This window comes from Plectropomus leopardus, chromosome 7 (assembly GCF_008729295.1).
Source record: "Plectropomus leopardus isolate mb chromosome 7, YSFRI_Pleo_2.0, whole genome shotgun sequence".
NCBI classification, from domain to species: domain Eukaryota; kingdom Metazoa; phylum Chordata; class Actinopteri; order Perciformes; family Serranidae; genus Plectropomus; species Plectropomus leopardus.
Window position 1 is genome coordinate 25,037,829 of NC_056469.1, and position 18,446 is coordinate 25,056,274.

Genomic DNA, 18,446 nt, shown 5'->3' on the forward strand with positions numbered 1-18,446 from the left:
CTTTCCTGTAGCCGAGAACGGAAGCGGAAATTCGGCCATCTCCTCGTACATTCAAGCTACTACAGGGTCAGTACACACTTGATTTGAATTTTTACTGTGCTGTGTTGTCTGTATTTCTTGACATTTTTGGCTTGTGGTTCAAACGTGTGTATTCAACATTGTCCCGGAGCAGGACGCGTCCTTGCTGAAGCTTGTACAGTGTAGCAGTCCTGTTGCGAACTAACTGGCAGGAGCTAGCTGGCTAACTGCTACCTTGCTAGCAGGCTAATCTTCCCTTGCAGCAGCAGCAAGTGATTTCTTTTATCAGTCAAACTGGCAGGCAACCTTAACGCACGTTTTTCTCTGCTGTGGTTCACTGTTAAGAAAAGAAAATCACCTTTAATTTATCGCTAGTTTGTCTGCCAATTATTACCAAGCTACACCCTTCTGTACCCCTGTTTATACTTTACTCAGACTTTAACAAACCCTGGTGGCAAAGTGCTAGCAAACTGTTTCGATTAGCTCATATGGGAGAGTTTGCTTGCTAAGTGTAAGCTAACAGTTGACAGCTAACGTTTGTAACTGCTCGTAAATTTGTCTTTGTGACACAGATGTGCTCTTAGTAACACTGCTGTATAACGTTGATGACAGGGTAACCATTAACTCTGAGTCTAGACACTCTTCGCTGTGTCCAGCAACCAGCGTTGAGTTAACAGTCGCTGGTTAGCTAGCATAACGTCAGTGGACATAAGCTAACTTGGTAGGTGTGACAGGGAGAGCTGCAGCTGGATGGTTAACGGTGCTGGACGTTATCTGTGTGCAAGTCAACAGGGTGTGTGCAACTTCTTTATTCGGCTGTGCAACAACAACTGCATGCAAGTGGAGGAATCAGACTCAGCTTTTATTGGCCAGTGTGCACATACTGCGGCTGGGTAAAATGTAAGCATTATATCATAAAATAGTAATAACAAAAACAATAAAGGTTATTTGTACAGTACTTCTCAAAACATGCGTTACAAAGTGCTCTACACATTAAATCACAACAATAAAACACAGAGATAGACAGGGTTGTAATGAGATTTTATGGTACTAGCATTGTATAAGGTAATACAGTATTATTATCAGGGCTGTCATATGATATATATATTTTTTAAAATCCAGAGTAATTGCAGAAGTTTAAGTTTATTGCAGTTAATTGCATTTTTTTATTAACATGTTTTAAATTAAAAATTTTTTTCGCATTTCAAAACAGTTTTAAAGTCCATATTGACAGGGTAAAGCAATTCTTACCGGATTGTCTTGATAAGATAGATAGATAGATATACTTTATTGATCTCAAAACTGAGAAATTGGGATGTAGCAGCGCCATACAGTAAGAACAGAGAATAAAGAGCACACATTATTAATAGAATATAAAGGAATATGCTTTAAAAAAACAAAAAAAAAACTAAGAGACTGTACATATCTACATATATACATGTGTAAAGTGCGGAACAGTATTTGAATAAATATAAATAAAAATAAAGTCAGCAGTGTAGAATGACATGGAGCTAAGACCGGAGTTTAAAGCGCAGACAGAGGTAAGTTATTGTACAGGTGGATGGCTTGTGGCAGGAAAGATTTCCTGTATCTGTCCTTTCGACAGCAAAGCTGAATCGACAGCGAGCAAGGAATCAAATAACAGCAAAAACTGCATGGGACTAGCTAAAGTGGGCAAGTCATGGGTACTTGGAGTCCCCTGTAGAACCCATTCATTCAGATATCTTGAGGTAAGAGGTCAAGGGACCTCTGTAAAACGCCAGCGTTGAAACGGCAAAATCTAGCCCCCTTTCTGGCGAACTAGTATAACATGGTAGGGCCGGCAAAAAATAAATAAATAAATATATATATACACACAGATACAGAGTGTAAAGGGTGCTGGAATAAATTTGAAATTAATGTAACAGGTTGCTGTTGCAAAGTTAATGTAACAATATATTGCCTACAGTGGGCTTATATCATATTTACAGTGATAATATTTACATGTTAAAGAACTGTGTAAATATGAAAAAAAGCTGCACGCACAAGTTAAAAAATCTGTGACAATATGTAGAGGTGCAAAGTTTTGGCGAGAATTCAAAGACAAGCAGAACACTTTCACTTTCACTTATTTTTTATGGGCAAAAATTAACAGAAGTAGACGTGGTTCAGCTACAAAGATGATGACGATGTATTCTGTAGCTGAATTACACCAGTTTCTTATCACTTTGCCCATATTAAATAAGTTGAAATTTTCTGTGTTCTGCTTGTTTGTTTTTTTTGTTGTTTTTTTTAAATAGCATGTATAACTTATAAAATACATCATTTACAGTTAAAGTGGATGCTTACGGTTACAAAGTTATTACCAGCATATGACTGATGTTAACCGTTCGTCATAGTGCGTCTGGAAAGAAACTTTTCTTATGTCTGGTTATTTTGGCACACGGTGTTCTGTAGCACCTTACACAGGGGAGAAGTTTCAACAGGTTGTGCTCAGGGGGTTATTTCTTCGCTGCAATAATAGCTTAGTTTTAATGCCAACTCTTCACCTGGTTGCTAACGCAAAGATAACATTACATTCATAACATCAGTGTAACTGGAATTTCTTGGTACTCAATCACTTACAACATGTCATTAACATTGGGTCTTGTGTTCTGATTGAAGTGAGGCATCTGTCTGTCATAGCAGATGAAAAAGTGATTTTATTTTCTGTCCCTCAGTTTTTCCAAGCAGCAGAATTTAAATGTAGTTAATTAAATTTTCTCAGATTGTATGTGAGAGTGGAGAAGTTTGAGACGACAAGATACCAAGGGCATCATGTAAAGTCCCTTATCAGAGATCCGCTAGCGTGTCTGAACTTTGGTACAAAGCTTCAAGAGTCCGCAGACCAGCTTTTGCAATAGTTGCCTTATGTTCATTTATGCAACGTGGTCTCCTGTTTGTCTGACCTACAAATCTAAACACAGACATGCATATGTATCAGGCTAATTTGAAGCACTCTGAAAGTATACAGCTCAGTTGTTTCTTCAGTATAGCATATTTGTCATATTACTGGTTTACTTATGTACAGAGGTACATTTAAAAACGGAACAAGTCATGTCTAAATGCATATAAGATCTGTTATTTTTGTCAATAGGCTAATTTTTAAAAATTAAAAAAAAAAAAATTAAATTCTGAGTGTAGAAAACAGTACACAAGCACTGAACATGCAATTGTTCTTTATATTTAGAGATGTACGAATTGGATCGAAAGGATTGGTATTGGGCCTGATTAATGCATTTTTTTAATTGATTGAGGGTTTTTTAGCGAGTGCCCCAGCCGATCCTTGTTTATGTCCACCGTCACACAGGCGTCATAAACAGAGAACACAATTTGCAGCAGATATTCAGATTTTATTGTAATAGTTTTACTCCAATAAGTAGATTTTTTTTCTCATATTCAACCTGCTACACGACTTTAAGTGGAATTTAAATTTTTATTGTTCATTTTTAGTGAACCAGTTTTACTATAATGCTTTAATAAGCAGACTTGTGACCTATTTTTAATAGTTGTGACTGTAAATGTTTATTATAACTATTTATTCATTTATAATATGATATATAACCTATAATATATATTTATGATTATATTACTCATTATTAGTGTTCTGTACTTTTATAACAATGCTACACTAAGTGGGTTTGAGAGCATTTCCAAAGACATACTTAATTTTCTTTACTCTCTCTTACTTTCTTTTCTTTGTTATTTTGTTGAAATAGATAAGGTGCACTAAGTGGATTTGAGAGCAATTTCTAAAGACATTTTTGGTTGTTTACTTGGTTATTTTATAAAAAAAAAAAATCTGTGATAAGTGTAATTGTGATAAGAGCGATATAAAAACAGTTTTGGTTTGTTACTTTGTTATTTTGTACAAATAAAATTAAATAATAAATAAATATAAACAAATAATTAAAAAATCCGTTAGGAACTGTTTTGATGCAGACATTTTTCTTGTATTGCATTAAACTGTTAAACACATACACTGAATTAATCTTAATAATTTAAAATCTTAATAAATTAAAAACTTGAAGTGTGCTTTGTGCAGCTGTATTATTATCAAGTAAATACAAGTATCAGAACAGGACTTTGTATAGGCAGATACTGAATATCAGATGACTCGGATCAGGATCGGCGAAAAAAAAAAACTTGACTGGGATATCCTTATTTACATTGTTGAAAAACCAAAACTGTAAACCCATAAAGTTAAAAAAATCTAGCATTTTCATGCCTGTTAGAGCAAATGCCATAGAGGTCTGTCTTTTTACCTCCCTGTCACTGTTGAATCTGTGTTGAATCTGAGTGCAGTATGCTGGAGACTGCAGGAACGAAGAGAGCGGCACTGTTTCTCCTTCCAACGCTCATTTGCCTGGTTGGAGGTAATATTCATGCAGCGGGCGGGGTGAATTTATTATCTTCTTTGGCAAAAAAAGAAGTACCTTCCTCCTTTAAGAGATTGCAGTTGAGGGAGTGGCCAAGCGCTGTGTTTAAAGATGATCTTAAATGCCCTTTGCTGAGCTTGCTTAAACTTCTCCTCTTTCCATTAAGTGCATCTAAAGAGAAGAACATGTCCAAACTCAAGCTATAATATAATTATAGTTCAGTATTATGAAGAGGCAGAAGAATAACTGGATAATGACTGGGTGTTTTTTTTTTTTTTTTTTTTTTACAAGAAAGTTAAGGGTTAATGCTAGCTCTTAAAAAATTCCACCGAGAGCTTTCAAGTGTCCTGACAACAAAATGATGTCAGTAAGTGAATTAGTGACTTCAAATGTAAGTTTCAGAAAGTTTTTGGTTCATTATGTTGCTCTGTAACTCAGGCTGAGATGGTATTTATTTTGTTGAGAAAATGCAGATTGTGGCAGTGAAAGGATGCATCTGGTCAGCAACAATGTTTCAGCCTGCTGCTGTGTAAGCAATCAAACGCAAACAATGCTCAGTAGGTACCGAGGGATCCAATATTGTGCCACAAAATCATTCTCCGCATGCCATTACACCACCACTAACAGCAGCAGAAAGGATGGGTCTGTGTTGTTTTTGTCAAAATCAGACCCTGCTAACAGCGTGGCATAATAGAAAATAGTCATTTATTGCACCTGACAATGTTTCCACTTGCCAATCATTCAGGTTCAGCTGGCAACTTCCTCACTTTACACCTGGCTTGTTAATCACTGATAGAGTAAAACATTGACATTCTTGTTTTTGAGTTTTGACAGCTGTATGTTCTGACACGCTCTATAACATAGTGTCTTATTAAGTTCATATTTGCATAGCTTTTTGGCCCTTTTTATGTCCTGCTATGCTCTTATGACTGTGTCTTTGCCCACACTCTTGAAGTGTTTTTTGTAATCCGTTCTCGGTAAACTCTGAGTGCCCCACAGTGACATTTTTCTGTATGCTGAAGTGATAGTAAGCTTTGCCATTTTTTCCTCTTCAAAAAGTCTGCGGGATCTTTCCGTTGGATTTTCGATTATGGCAGAAAAAATGCTCCATGCCAAACAAACGTTTATGATAAGTTTTGTTCGCAAGACAACATTAACAAACAGATTCTACTTTTAGGATTTTTGAGGCCTAAAATACAATCAATAGAAGTAAAAAGCTATGAACCACATTGCAGTAGCGTGATTTAACGTCGCCACCACAACAAGGCTGTAAAGCTGTGTTTGGTGTGGTGCAGCATGATGGTGCTCTGTAGTCTCATGAGGCCCTTTGTTAGCAACTGCCTTTTTTAAGACCGTAAAAGCTTCAAAGTTTACCAGTGGGGTATTTACTAATGTACTTTATGTTGTAAACCAAAACATAAAAGTTTTGTAACTACAGACCTTATTTTAGGTTTCCAACCAAAAACCCATTCAAAAAAACCCATTGACTTTGAGATCAGGTAACTGGAGGTGCCGAATTACTGTTGGATTTCTGTATTTTAGGACTCTTTACTAGGACACTTTATTCTATGGGATGTTACAGGCTGGTAATATGAGTTTAAGATAACAGTTTATAGTGTAATCAATCTAATGATGAGGAATATTATAACCTGAAATTAACTAAGTTGATACATGGTACTCTGCCGCAGGCAGCAAAGTTCAAAATCCAGTTTTTCATTAGAAATACAATATTTATTTAGTGCTGCTGTAGAATAGCTTGACACTGAAACAAAACTAGAAGTTGTCTAAATAATTTTAAAATGTGAAAGTAATTATTGACCAAGCTATTAATGAATCACTAGTTTGCAATGTATAGTAAAACTCATGTGTCTTTAAACGTGAAGCTTGTTTCTACTCAGCTGATGTGGATCCCACCCTTGCATCAGTTGGTCTCTCCGGGGTCCGACAAGGAAACTAAAAAGAAGGAAAATTTAGGACTATAGTGACTGCGTCTGGCGAGCCAGGTTTTAGTGTCATTTCTTTTGGAGTCAATGGGATGGGTACAGCAAATCACACTATACCCATCTTTGATTTTTCAACTTTGACTGAAAAATACTTCGACCAGATTAAAAAACACACAATAATATTATTATTTTATCATTATATATATTTTATTATTTTATTTATTTTCTTGTTTTATCTAAATATTCACGATTATGTTCCTTTTTATTGGTCTCCAAAATGGATTATGGCTCTGTTCAGCAGCTGCATCTCCATCCCCTGTTTGGTCTATTTTCCTTGTGGTCTGACACATAAAAAATACAATTTAACAAACAGTTATGTACATTATATATGTTCAAACATTACATTAAGTACAAAAAAGGGTGGGGGGGGGGGGGGGGGGGGGGGGGGGGGGGGGGGGGGGGGGGGGGGGGGGGGGGGGGGGGGGGGGGGGGGGGGGGGGGATCACGTGTTAGATGTTAGACCCTAAAAAACAAAATCCAGTAGCAAAATTCCACAAGTGAAATCATTTAATTTACTGTTCATTCATACAGTTAATTGCATTAAGTACTCTTTTAATGTTTTCTTGAAAGCGTCTCTTGTATTTATTTTAATAGCGTGATAGTGATATAACTTAAACGTTGTATCTCTGACTATAAGCCATGTGTGGATCAACAAGTCCTGTGATTTGTTGCTGAATATCTGCTTTGTCCTTATTTCCTAATGCCTACTTTGGAATTAGACTTGGTATTAAGTTTTAGCTTGTTCTTGTTTATTATTTGCTGTGATTTAGTAGTTATCTCTTAGTGAATATGAGTTATCTTTTAATGTTAATCTCAATTTTGCTCTGTAGTTTTCATCTCCCTACGCTCAAGGTTTTGGGACCCAATGTTGCCACGGGAAGAAACAGACAAACTGAGACATACAATCCATGAATGAGTGGCTCACAAGCCAGAAAAAAACGAAAAAAGATACCAAGAGGAGAGACCCTTATTCTGCATCATTCTTGTGTAACAGGTGTGCATGACGCTGTCTCTCTTCCTCTCTTGATACCAGCAGTCACATGATATCTGAATGATCTTTTGTACATCTTTCACTCTCTGATTGTTCTTCTCAAGGTCTCCCACTCTTTTCATCCAGACTCTTGTACTTGCATGCATCGTCTCCAGTCTCTTTAACTCTTTATCTTCTTGCACGCTTTCTTAGCAGTATAAACAAATTAATTCATTCTTTTTGTCTTTGTTTTATGTTCATTGCACTGCCACCGTTTGTTTTGTATTAGCTATATTTTTCAACTCTTTTTCTCCATCTGCTGTTCAGATTGCAACAGAACTCGACGGCCAGACCGTTGCCATGTCGACCTCATCGCTACGGCGACAAGTAAAGAACATCGTCCACAACTATTCAGAGGCTGAAATCAAGGTTATGTGTCCCTCTGCTTATCTGACTTTTTCTTCTCCTGCTCTCCTCTCACACCCACATCCCCCATATGTCCACGGCTTTAAAATGGCCCGTGTATCTCCACAGCACATGTGACATAACATAGCTGCTGATAATCTAATATTTCTTTGGAGCAACCTTCTCATTTTTTCCCCTCTTTAAACATAATATACGCTAATCTAATCATATTATCCGTTGATTCGTTTTCCTCTGTCCAGCTTGTGTCGTAATTGAGTTTGCATTGCTACTCAGAACACTGTGGACCATTTAAATTGTCACAAAGTATTGGCCCAATTTTTTTCTTATCACGGACAGTTTGCATTTGGAGTAATTGAAAGGGATACTTCAAAGATTTTCAACCAGCTTTGTATCAAAACAATGTGGGTAGTATGCGCAGATGAACTGTGGTAAACTAACTTCCTTCAACCCAGTGCATAGATACCCCACACCCTGGGACGAAACTCCGTTAGATAACACATATAAGTGCAAAATGTGTTATCCAGAAGGGTTTCGCTGCCTCTGCAGCTGTTGCTCAATCTACAGGCTGTCCTACAGCATTTTTTGTATTGCCCGCCGCTCATGCCGCCACTGCAGACACAATATAGAGCTGGATCAAGGGACAGACCTGCTTTCCTCTCTCCGATTAAATCCAATCAAACGGTAAAACTAAGCAGCGCTGATAAAATTCAAATCAAAATTATCTCACTGCACTTCCAATTTCTCACCTGAATGTTTTCAGAAACATATTTTAATGCCCCGTTAGCTGTAATAGTGACTGTGAACTGAAAGTGGGCATAACACTGTTTCCTGCATCGTGAAAACAGAGGCTGAAAAAAATTAGAGATCAAACTGTAAAACTAAACAGCGCTGATTAAATATAAACTGAAATTCTGTTCCTGCATTGCCTATTTTTCACCTCAAATGTTTTCAGAAACATTTTCTAGCTTACTGTTGAACTGTAATACGAGATTGGCTGCCAATGTGTCAAACAGAAAAAGTCGAATTATGTCACCCACCAGCCAGAGCATTTATTATTAGTTTGGTGAGACGCAGTGCATTTTGGTAGTTGTAGGTTTTCTACCTCTTGAGTAAAAAGCGTCCTTTTTTATCTTTTCTCTAGTCATGTAACTTTAAATTGTCACAAAATATTTGCCCCAAGTTTTCGTATCATGGACAGTTTTATATGGATTTAATTTAAGTTTGCCACTTTCTGTGTTGTTTTACAGGTTAGAGAGGCGACATCCAATGACCCATGGGGCCCCAGCAGCTCTCTGATGTCAGAGATTGCTGATCTGACCTACAATGTTGTGGCCTTCTCGGAAATCATGAGCATGGTGTGGAAGCGCCTCAATGACCACGGCAAGAACTGGAGACACGTGTACAAGGTTTGTGTGCGTGCGTGCGTGCGTTGCGTGCGTGCGTGCGTGCGTGCGTGTGTGCGTGTGTGTGTGTAGAGGCCAGGAGTGTAGTGCTATTTGTTTAAGTATTGGAGGAAACCTATGAGTTGTGGGCCTTCGAATATTATGTAACTATTGTTCCTGGCAAGTTTACGTAGCCTTCATTAGTAAGTTTAACTGAGTGATCACATGTATGCAACTCAGTGCATATTTTGACGTCTTGAATCAATAGACACACCCTAAATGTCAATATGACTACATTGACCCTTCTATTTGTTTTTATTTATTTTTATATCCTTACTTGGAGAAAAAAGGGCGGCATTCTGATTCGCTTTGGCAGCACTACACCTGTGGCTGGAAATGATTACTGTGGCTTGCTATCACAACACACATTAAACAATATATCACAGTATTGTATTTGCAGTTTTGCAGTGCGATGTATGTGCTTGTATTTATGTGTCATTTACAGTATTCTGGAACAGGATATGTCTAGTATCACTTCCTATTTACAGTACACTCTGTTTTTTGTCTTCCATTATTATTTGAGTGTGAAGTTTATATCCTGTTTAATGCCTTTGAATATTCCCAGAATTGAAAAGGTAGCGTTCACAGATTGTGATTAACTTTCTGGTCCCACAGTGCAATGCGTCGCCTTTTATAGAGGCAAAAATTACAGTTGCAACACTACAGCTGACAGTTATGATGCAGAAATGTCTTTAATCTGGTTTTACTGCCCACTACAGAGCAAACTGTTGTGTTTATTGCATAGATGTAGTCCATGAGTAAGCGAGGGAGTGATTTCGGATACAGCCTTAATAACATGGTTTTATAAAATGTATGAGTTATAGATTTTTTATGGTATTTTCATGATGTTTTAATTAGAGTTTTCACATAATGAGTTATTTAGTGACCCCCACTCCTAGACTACATAGCTATAAAGTTCTATGTGTGTGTGAATGGACGTGAAAAATAACAGGGGGATTAATTGTAGCTTGTTAACTGATTTTGATATTTGTATTTTTTCTGTGTCACTATCCAGACCTTTTGTATAGTTGGTCATTAGTTGTGTTTGTGTTCTCACCAGGCTATGACTCTTATGGAGTACCTGATCAAGACGGGTTCAGAACGAGTTGCCCAACAGTGCCGAGAGAACATATACGCAGTCCAGACCCTTAAGGATTTTCAGTACATAGACAGGGACGGCAAAGACCAGGTACACACACACACAAGCACACACCCATGCCCACAAAGCTACACAGAAAGTTGAAGTGTTTAGTGAGTAAGGTCCACCTCTGTGGAATGCAGGCACGGTTTGTCAAACATGCCGCTGTGTGTCATTCAAGGACATTTTACAATGAGTTTCTGACCTCTTGTGCAAACTTACGAAGGCAGCCATAAAAGTTTTTATGGGCAGTTTATAACTGAAACTGTGAAGTTAACAAGCTGTTACACTAACAGTTCAGTGTAATAACAGCCTCAGTTATCAAAATAATGTCTGCTTATGTAATATTTATCATTTAAAAAGGGTGCACTAATTTGCAGCATGTATTTGTGTACTTGTATTTTTTCAAGGGGGTGAATGTGCGAGAGAAAGCCAAACAGCTTGTGACGCTGCTGAAAGATGAAGAGAGACTAAGAGAGGAGAGGATCCACGCCCTCAAAACCAAAGAAAAGATGGCACAGACTTCCAGTGGTGAGCTGGGTACTTTAATCAGATGTATTAAAAGATTCATCCAGTGCTCAGAGTTACAGTTTTACACTCTGAGAGAAAGGTTGGCTTACAACAGCATGAAGGCCCTTTGGCTCTGAGAAGTTGATAGTTAAATACTCTTTTACCATTACCGCTTTTGGCCTTGCCGAGTCAAACCATGCCACGCTGTCTTATCAGTTAAGACGTGCCGAGCTGTGCCAGAGATGGATCATCTCTTGAGTAGGGCCGAAAATTCACTGGACAGCCTCCAAGTGGGTAGTGGTGACGTCATCCCGGCTGTAGCCAATCCCCAGAAACAAGCGTGTTTTGCGAGACACAACTCGCGTCTTTCAGTCTGCAGGAGACCAGAGAGAAAAACTTTTTTAAAGTTTCTGTTTGTTTAGCTCCAATTGCTTTTGTATTTTCTAAACTCATCTCTGTGGTTTTAGAGTTTCTTTCCTGCATCCTTTTTGTACTTTCAAATAGCTGCTTTATTTTACTATTTCATACTCGCTTTCAGCGCTACAGGAGTCGTGTTAGGTTACTGCTGCAAATCCCTGCCGCACTGGGCTGATGTGCCAAACCATACCAACTCAAGCCAAGCCAGCTTACGTGTGTGGAAAAAGGATGTAAATTAAGCTCTCGTTCATGCATATGCTTATTTGCTTCTGTTGCAGCCTCTTCAGCTCCCTCAGCACCCAGCCTGGGGGGCAGCCTGTCAGTGGGCTCCCACTCTGGAGGGGCCGACCCTGAGCAGGCGTGGCCACAGAGCTCTGGAGAGGAAGATCTGCAGCTCCAGCTGGCTTTGGCCATGAGTAAAGAAGAGGCAGAACAGGTAATACAAAGCAGCACATTCAAGGCAGAAACAGCTAAGTAACTGCTCTCTTAACATAAGGATTAAAGCATAACTCTCAGGGCTGTACCCAAATTATATCAGTGGAATCGGATTTGGCTGTTCAATATAAATATTAGATAAGAAAAAACATTCGTCTTTAGGAAAAATGTTACTCCGAAACGCGTCAAAGAAGTAATAGTTGTTAATCATGTTCTACCTTTAGAAGCTGCCAATGTAATAAAGGCATTTTAACTGTTTTCCCTGAAGACAAGTGCCTTGGTTCCTTCCTGTTTTTTCTAGATTTGTTTATGTCTTGTATCAAAGAGTGCCATCTTTTTTGTACTATTACTAGTTTTAAGCAGCTGTCTTGTTTTATCGCTTTTCATTACATAAGACTGTTGGTTCCTGTTTTCCATGAAGAGTTTGAGCGTTTGAACAGGGTTTGGTGGGATGTTTAGGTGAAAGTGATGGTCCTGTAGTATAGTAAACATGCCAAAGTAGCCTTCCAAGCCACTGGTTGCTAACTACGCTAACGATAAATCAGAAATGTTCAACATGTTTTGTTGACACTAGAAATCATACAAAAGCCAGAGACTGCAGTAGGCAGAAGATAATGTTAACTCAGAGCCTGACCAGGCAAAGCCTCTCTCCCTCCGGGTAGCTGCCTCCGTCTCACTCAGACTTATCCAAGGCGGTCCACAGTTTCCTCTACCGGAGAGCAGCGTGAAAGCGGGGAGAACTCACTCTGCAGCTAAATCTGACGACCGAAACATCCCTAGAACTACACTGCACACTGAGAGACAAAAGAAAATCCTTGGTCGACTGAGAGCTCTCTAACTATTGATTTGAATCTCCATCTTTAACGGATCAGCCCTAATAACTATAACAAAGTACAGCTAAGTTTGCAGTTTGTACGGTCTTTTGCAGCACCTGTTTGCACACAAGGGGTATTGCTGGTATTATTGACTGCACGCACCTAGCTTTGCTCTCACCATGTAACGCCTGACCTCCCCCAGTCTAGCAAGGACCCTCTGGAGGACGCAGAGCTCCGCTATGCTATCACACTCAGCAAAGAGATGCAACAAAAGGTCAGGGGCAGAGAGTGTGCTCAGCTGACTGGCCATCCAGTCATCACCTATCTGTTTTTCTGTCATTTGGAATTTCTCAAACATACATCAAGTATTGATCAGTCGCAAAAATGAATTTATGCTCATATTTGTCATGTGTCATTTTCTTAAAGAGAAAAATTTGCACCAGATTGCAGTAATTTGGTTGAGATAATTTAGTTTGCAGCACAATGTCAGATTCTTTTATGGCACTTGCACATATTAAAAGTGTAGGTGCTTTCAAATCCTTGTCAAAAGCGAATTCCCAGAGAACTGATGAATCCAATTTGATTCCTGAATTTGCATGGCATTGGCAAATATTTATCATAATTGACTAGATTTAACACTAATTCTTCTTTCCTCCCTGTCCCTCTCTCTGATGGCATGCTTTCAACTGTAGTCTTAACTTGAAATGCACTCTTTTCCTGAACTGTTGCACCTGTCGTCTGCTGTTGAAACTTCCTTGTTCTGTGTTCACTGAGTGCAAAATATGTTTGCCTGTTGTTTGCAAGTGGTTAGAGTCACGAACCTACTTTACCACTTGACTGGATAAGTTTCTAAATTAATGCAGGGTCTTAAGAGGGATAATGCCATTGTTATTGCTGCTTAGTGCCATCAAGCAAAAGACTTGCTCAGCTCTGCAGCAGACACGGCCTGTTTCCTCATGGATTAGTCCGTGTTGTGCTGTTTCATAGTCAGTCCTTGTTAAGAGGTTTGGTAAAAGGTGGCATTAGGTGGGGATGTCCCAGGATGATCTGCAAGATCTGTATCAGGGTTGATCAAGGCTGTTTTTTTAATAATGGTAACATAAAGCCTGCTTCATTTCCACTGCTTTTTTTTATTGTTAATCTTTTGTCCTCGGAGTAGGTTGGATGATAATATATCTCCTCTGCGCTTAGCTAAAAGACTAGTGCACAACATTGTGAGCAAGTAAACCACAAGCAGCACACAGATTAAAACCAGCCAACACTTTCTGTGGATTATTCACAATGACAGCATGTCAGCAAGCAAACTAACCACAGCTGCTTTTACAGCTGCCTCCGCCTCCTCAGTGCTGCTGTTAGTTGAAACTGCTTTTAAGCTTCACTTTTCTGTTTATTGGGATTCACATCCTATCTGTGTCTAAACAGTCTCGCCACAGCAGCTCTTCAGTCCTCAGTGTTATTTGAGGTAGTCATGTGATAGTGGTTCTGGATAAGCTGCCTCATTTTCTGTGTGAAACAAGCATTCGTGTGATTTGTGTTTTGTTGAACTATCGTGAGAATCAACAATTGTTTGCAGACAATTACAGGGTTTGGTTGATTTATGTTAATTTTCTGATGACTGTAGATACTGATTAAAGGTCAGGTTTTCAATTTCCACTCTGACTGATTCAGACTTTAATTGTAAACTGATCCTGACTCTGTACCCGTGGTGTGTTTCTGAGGTTGTGTCTCTCAAGTTGCTGACATCACAGTGTGTGTGATTGACAGGAAGAGCGACTGCGCAGAGGGGATGACCTGAGGCTGCAGATGGCCATCGAGGAGAGCAAGAGAGAAAAGACCAAGCCTGAGGAGGTATGTCTAAATGTACATGTGTCTCTCCTTTCATTACCTCCTCTAGCTGCGTCTCTGTTCTCCCAATTCACTGTACTTGTGCCCTCGAACATTGCGTTGGCGCTGGTTTAAGTCTGCCCAATGAAATTAGCCACATAGAAGTTTCAAATAGCAGTGGTTATTAGGGATGTCCCGATCAAGTTTTTTCCCCCATCCCGATCCGAGTCACTTGATATTGAGTATCTGCTGTTACTGGATCCCGATATGATACTCATATTTACCTGGATAATACAGCTGCACAATGCACTCTTCAAGTCATTTAAAGTTATTAAAATCTATCCAGTGTATATGCCTAACAGTTTAATAACGCTGCAATCCACTACAAGAAAAATTCTCTACAAACAGATCCTTAAGGGTTTTTTATTTTATTTTGACAAAATAAAGTAAACAAACTCAAATATTTTTATAAGGCTCTTATCATAACTCCACTTAGTGCAGCATTTGTTGTTAGTGTGTGTGACTTTAGACATCTGTGTACATAGTGCAAAATGCAAAAAGATAGAAATCCTGTGTCAGTTTCATGAAGTTATACTGAAGGTGTACAGACAAAAAAAAGAAGAATTTATTATCAGAATTTCAGGCTGATTTCGTTCATCGTCTTTGTGATGTAATTGTGTGGTCTGCAAGTCTCTGTCTACTTCTCTGTTTTGTGATCTTATCACAACACCATCATCTAACCTCAGCACTGTGGGGTGAATGTGTCTTACATTTCTCTTATATAAAGCTGAAGGAACATTAAAGGTGCAGCCAGCGTTTCTCATTCAATGCACTTAATATTAAATTCCTTAGAAATCTCCTTGTGGCTCAATAGCAATCTGTTTTCAGTGCGTGATGAAGAATAAACTGGTATTCTTACACTGCCCTAGCTCTGAAAAAGGGAAACAAAAGAAAGTTGCTTGGACTGAGCCACACAACACTATTCCAGCCAAACTGCAACAGGGGCACAGGACACGGGAAAGGCCATGGATGTTTAATGAGAGAGGCAGCGGGAGTGAGAGGGATGGTAAAACTGGCATATGACAGGAGGGTGTATTTGTTTGGATGTTGAGTCCAATAATCATCAAACTTTGTCCAATATTTGTGGCTATGGTAACATGCACACCAGTATTCCACTATTATTCCAAATACTACAATATTCTGAATTTGATGAGGGTATTTAAACAGCATATTTTGTTTAAATATACCGAAGTAGGAAATTTTTGGAATTTAGCATTTTCAGATTAAGACCTGTGGGATATGCTGTTATTATTTGGGTTTTAGGAGCATTATTTGGGCATGTGTATAGGCAATTCTGAAAAGGAATTCAGTATGCAATACACTGAAATATGGCCGGCTCTGTGCGTTGTCATGGATACAATGTACACAAACAAACTCACAAAGCTGTGGGTTAGAGATGCATGCAAAAGAAAATCTCACATTTCTGGTTGGAAGGAGAAACACACCTGCTTTAAACTTTATGAAAGACTTGAATACCAAGAGGTTTTTGGATATGCACACATTTTGCAGCACCAACCTTTTTCAAGAAAGTGAAAGAAGGAAAGAGACAGTCCAACAAGTCCGCCACCAGTACAACAGTGAAATCCTATTCAGATGCAAAGAAGCAAAATGACAAGTGGCTGCAGCTGTTTTACTTTTCCATATTTCGATGTGATAAATGACTTGTTAGGGGACCTTGATTAGATTATACAGGGCTGCATGTAAATGGGGGTGTTAGATGAATATTATTTTTTTAATTAGACATGTAAACAGATTAGTAAGAAAATTGTCTTTTGTGGAATAATGTTAAAAATCAGACTATTTTGTATATGTAAACCCACTCGCTGACTCCACCTTTAATCCATAATATATTCTCTCTTGCAGGGCTCTCTGATGGAGCTGAGTGCCGTGGACCCCTGGGGGGCCCCTGCTGCTGCTGCTGCTGCTGCTGCTGCTGCTGCTGCCACCACTGTGGGCTCCGCCGGCCCCTCTCCTCCACCTACAGTCCCTGCCCCTGCTGCCTCAGGTCCATGGGGCACCGCCCCCGCAGACCCATGGGGGGTAGCGTCACCCACGTCACCTACAAGCTCTGACCCCTGGGGTGGGGGAGCTCCGCCCACTATAGCTCCTCCTCCAGACCCCTGGGGAGAGACGTCCAACAGAGTAAACAACGTCGACCCCTGGGGGAGCTCCGGTAAGCAGCTGAGAAACTGGTCCTGTATGAGCTCAGTCTGGTTGCTGGGAATGAACTCATCGATGAGTATAAAAAGAGAAGCGTGTCCTGCTCTGTGGGTGAAAGAGGATGTGAAGACCTCTCGACTTTTACTCCTCTTAACTCCACTGCTCCATTCTCTGTCGTCATTACAGCCCTCTTACATTTTCTGTATGTCGCCATGCTGTCGAATCTTCTCATACACTCACATGCTTTCAGTTTGTATTGAGGAAAGCAAGCATGCTAAATCCATTCTCCCTCTGTGTCTAAACCAGGGATTTTTATCCTCTTGTTTCTACTCAGGACTGACTGTGGCTGTGTCTCAACCAGAGCTGTCTCTTCTTTTACCCTTCTGTGCCTTTTTAATGTTTGGGGTAGCTGCTTTTTATCTCTCCTTTACCTCCATCAAGCTTTAGATTAGGCTTGGACGGTATCTATCTTTCCATACCTTCGTGCTTTCCTGGAATTTCATCAGGGTATACGATGGTGTACGAACAGTCTACTCAATCGACAGTACACTCACAAGATGTCAACCAGAGGTAAAATTCTTACGCCCATTTTCCATATTGAACAGAGAACGAGAGCCGTACACTTTCTGAATTCATGTTTCTCCCTCTCTTAACAAAACTAAGTCTTCTTTTTTTTCCTGGCATCAGTGTTACCAGGCTGATACCATGCTAGTGGCGTGAGCAACGCTGCTCAGCTGCGGCATATTGTGCTGATTTTATTTCCCTGTGATGCACACAGTTTTCAGTAAAAATAGACATTCAAAACTGAATAATAAATTTGATAATTATATTGACTCTTCACCACCTTTTACTATAGTTTCAATTTCTTTTTTTGTCACAGACATGAGGAAATACAAAATATATTTTATTTACTCAATCTTTTACTGTTTTACTGATACTGATTTACTGGTAAAAGCCCTCAGACACAAGGCATTTTACTGTGAAACATTTGCAGCACTGTGTTATTGACAGTGCAGTAGCTTCAATGAGTGGAGTATGTGCTTTTAGTTCCAAATACAGTAGTTATAACGGCAGGCAGCTCTGCAGCAGCACTGCAACAACAAACGCTGCTAGTGTGAATACACACCAGGCATAAATTCCAGGGCACGTGATGCGCACTGCATTTAAAACACCCTCAATACAGCCTTTCATGTATGAAGTTAATAGAAAGATGAGGATCCATATTTTTGACGGTAATTAAAATCACACCGCCGAGATTTCTAAATACCCTGATATACTGTAATGAGGTGATACCGTCCATGCCTACTTCAGATATTAAATAGGTGACATTAACAACTACAGAGAATCTGCTCTCACCTGTCTGGTCAGTGGGACTGCAGAGGTTAAGGAGAGAAACACCAGTGTTGGAACCCAGCCCAGCTTCCTGCTCCCTCCTTACTGTGGACTGTACCTGTAAGGTGTTGTGTTAACCCTCCCCTCCCCTGCGTCTCCTCCCCTCCCCCTGTAGCTGTGACCCCCCCCAGTGCCGACCCTTGGGGCCCCCCAGTGCCACCCAGCACATCCTCCTCGGGGGGGCCAGTAGACCCCTGGGCAAGGGACGGGCCTGTCCCTGCCTCTGACCCTATCACCTCCGACATCTGGAGTGGCACCGCCAAACACACAAACGGCACAGGTACATTCACACTTGAAGCTACATGGACTCACAAACACTGAGGTACTGGTGCACACTTTTTATGGGATGACACGCTTTTCTCAGTCTGACCTCTTGACGGTACTTGTGTTCTTGTGAAACATAATCAATCGCAGCCCAATTGCTGTTCCGATTCAAAGT

General features: G+C 39.8%; 1 protein-coding gene across 2 annotated transcripts in view; it reads left to right on the forward strand.

Annotated features, from left to right (window-relative positions):
* epn1a (epsin 1a) overlaps positions 1-18,446 on the forward strand; it is a 22,178-nt gene continuing 3,732 nt past the window's right edge. The window contains exons 1-11 of one of the 2 annotated variants that reach the window (XM_042489460.1): positions 1-66; positions 7,249-7,412; positions 7,716-7,817; positions 9,062-9,220; positions 10,317-10,445; positions 10,805-10,925; positions 11,600-11,757; positions 12,774-12,845; positions 14,336-14,419; positions 16,319-16,628; positions 18,123-18,287. In XM_042489460.1, the coding sequence (XP_042345394.1) occupies positions 7,749-7,817; positions 9,062-9,220; positions 10,317-10,445; positions 10,805-10,925; positions 11,600-11,757; positions 12,774-12,845; positions 14,336-14,419; positions 16,319-16,628; positions 18,123-18,287 (1,267 nt within the window). In that variant the 5' untranslated portion in view covers positions 1-66; positions 7,249-7,412; positions 7,716-7,748. The remainder of the gene's footprint in view (positions 67-7,248; positions 7,413-7,715; positions 7,818-9,061; positions 9,221-10,316; positions 10,446-10,804; positions 10,926-11,599; positions 11,758-12,773; positions 12,846-14,335; positions 14,420-16,318; positions 16,629-18,122; positions 18,288-18,446) is intronic. The other variant, XM_042489461.1, reaches the window with a different exon arrangement.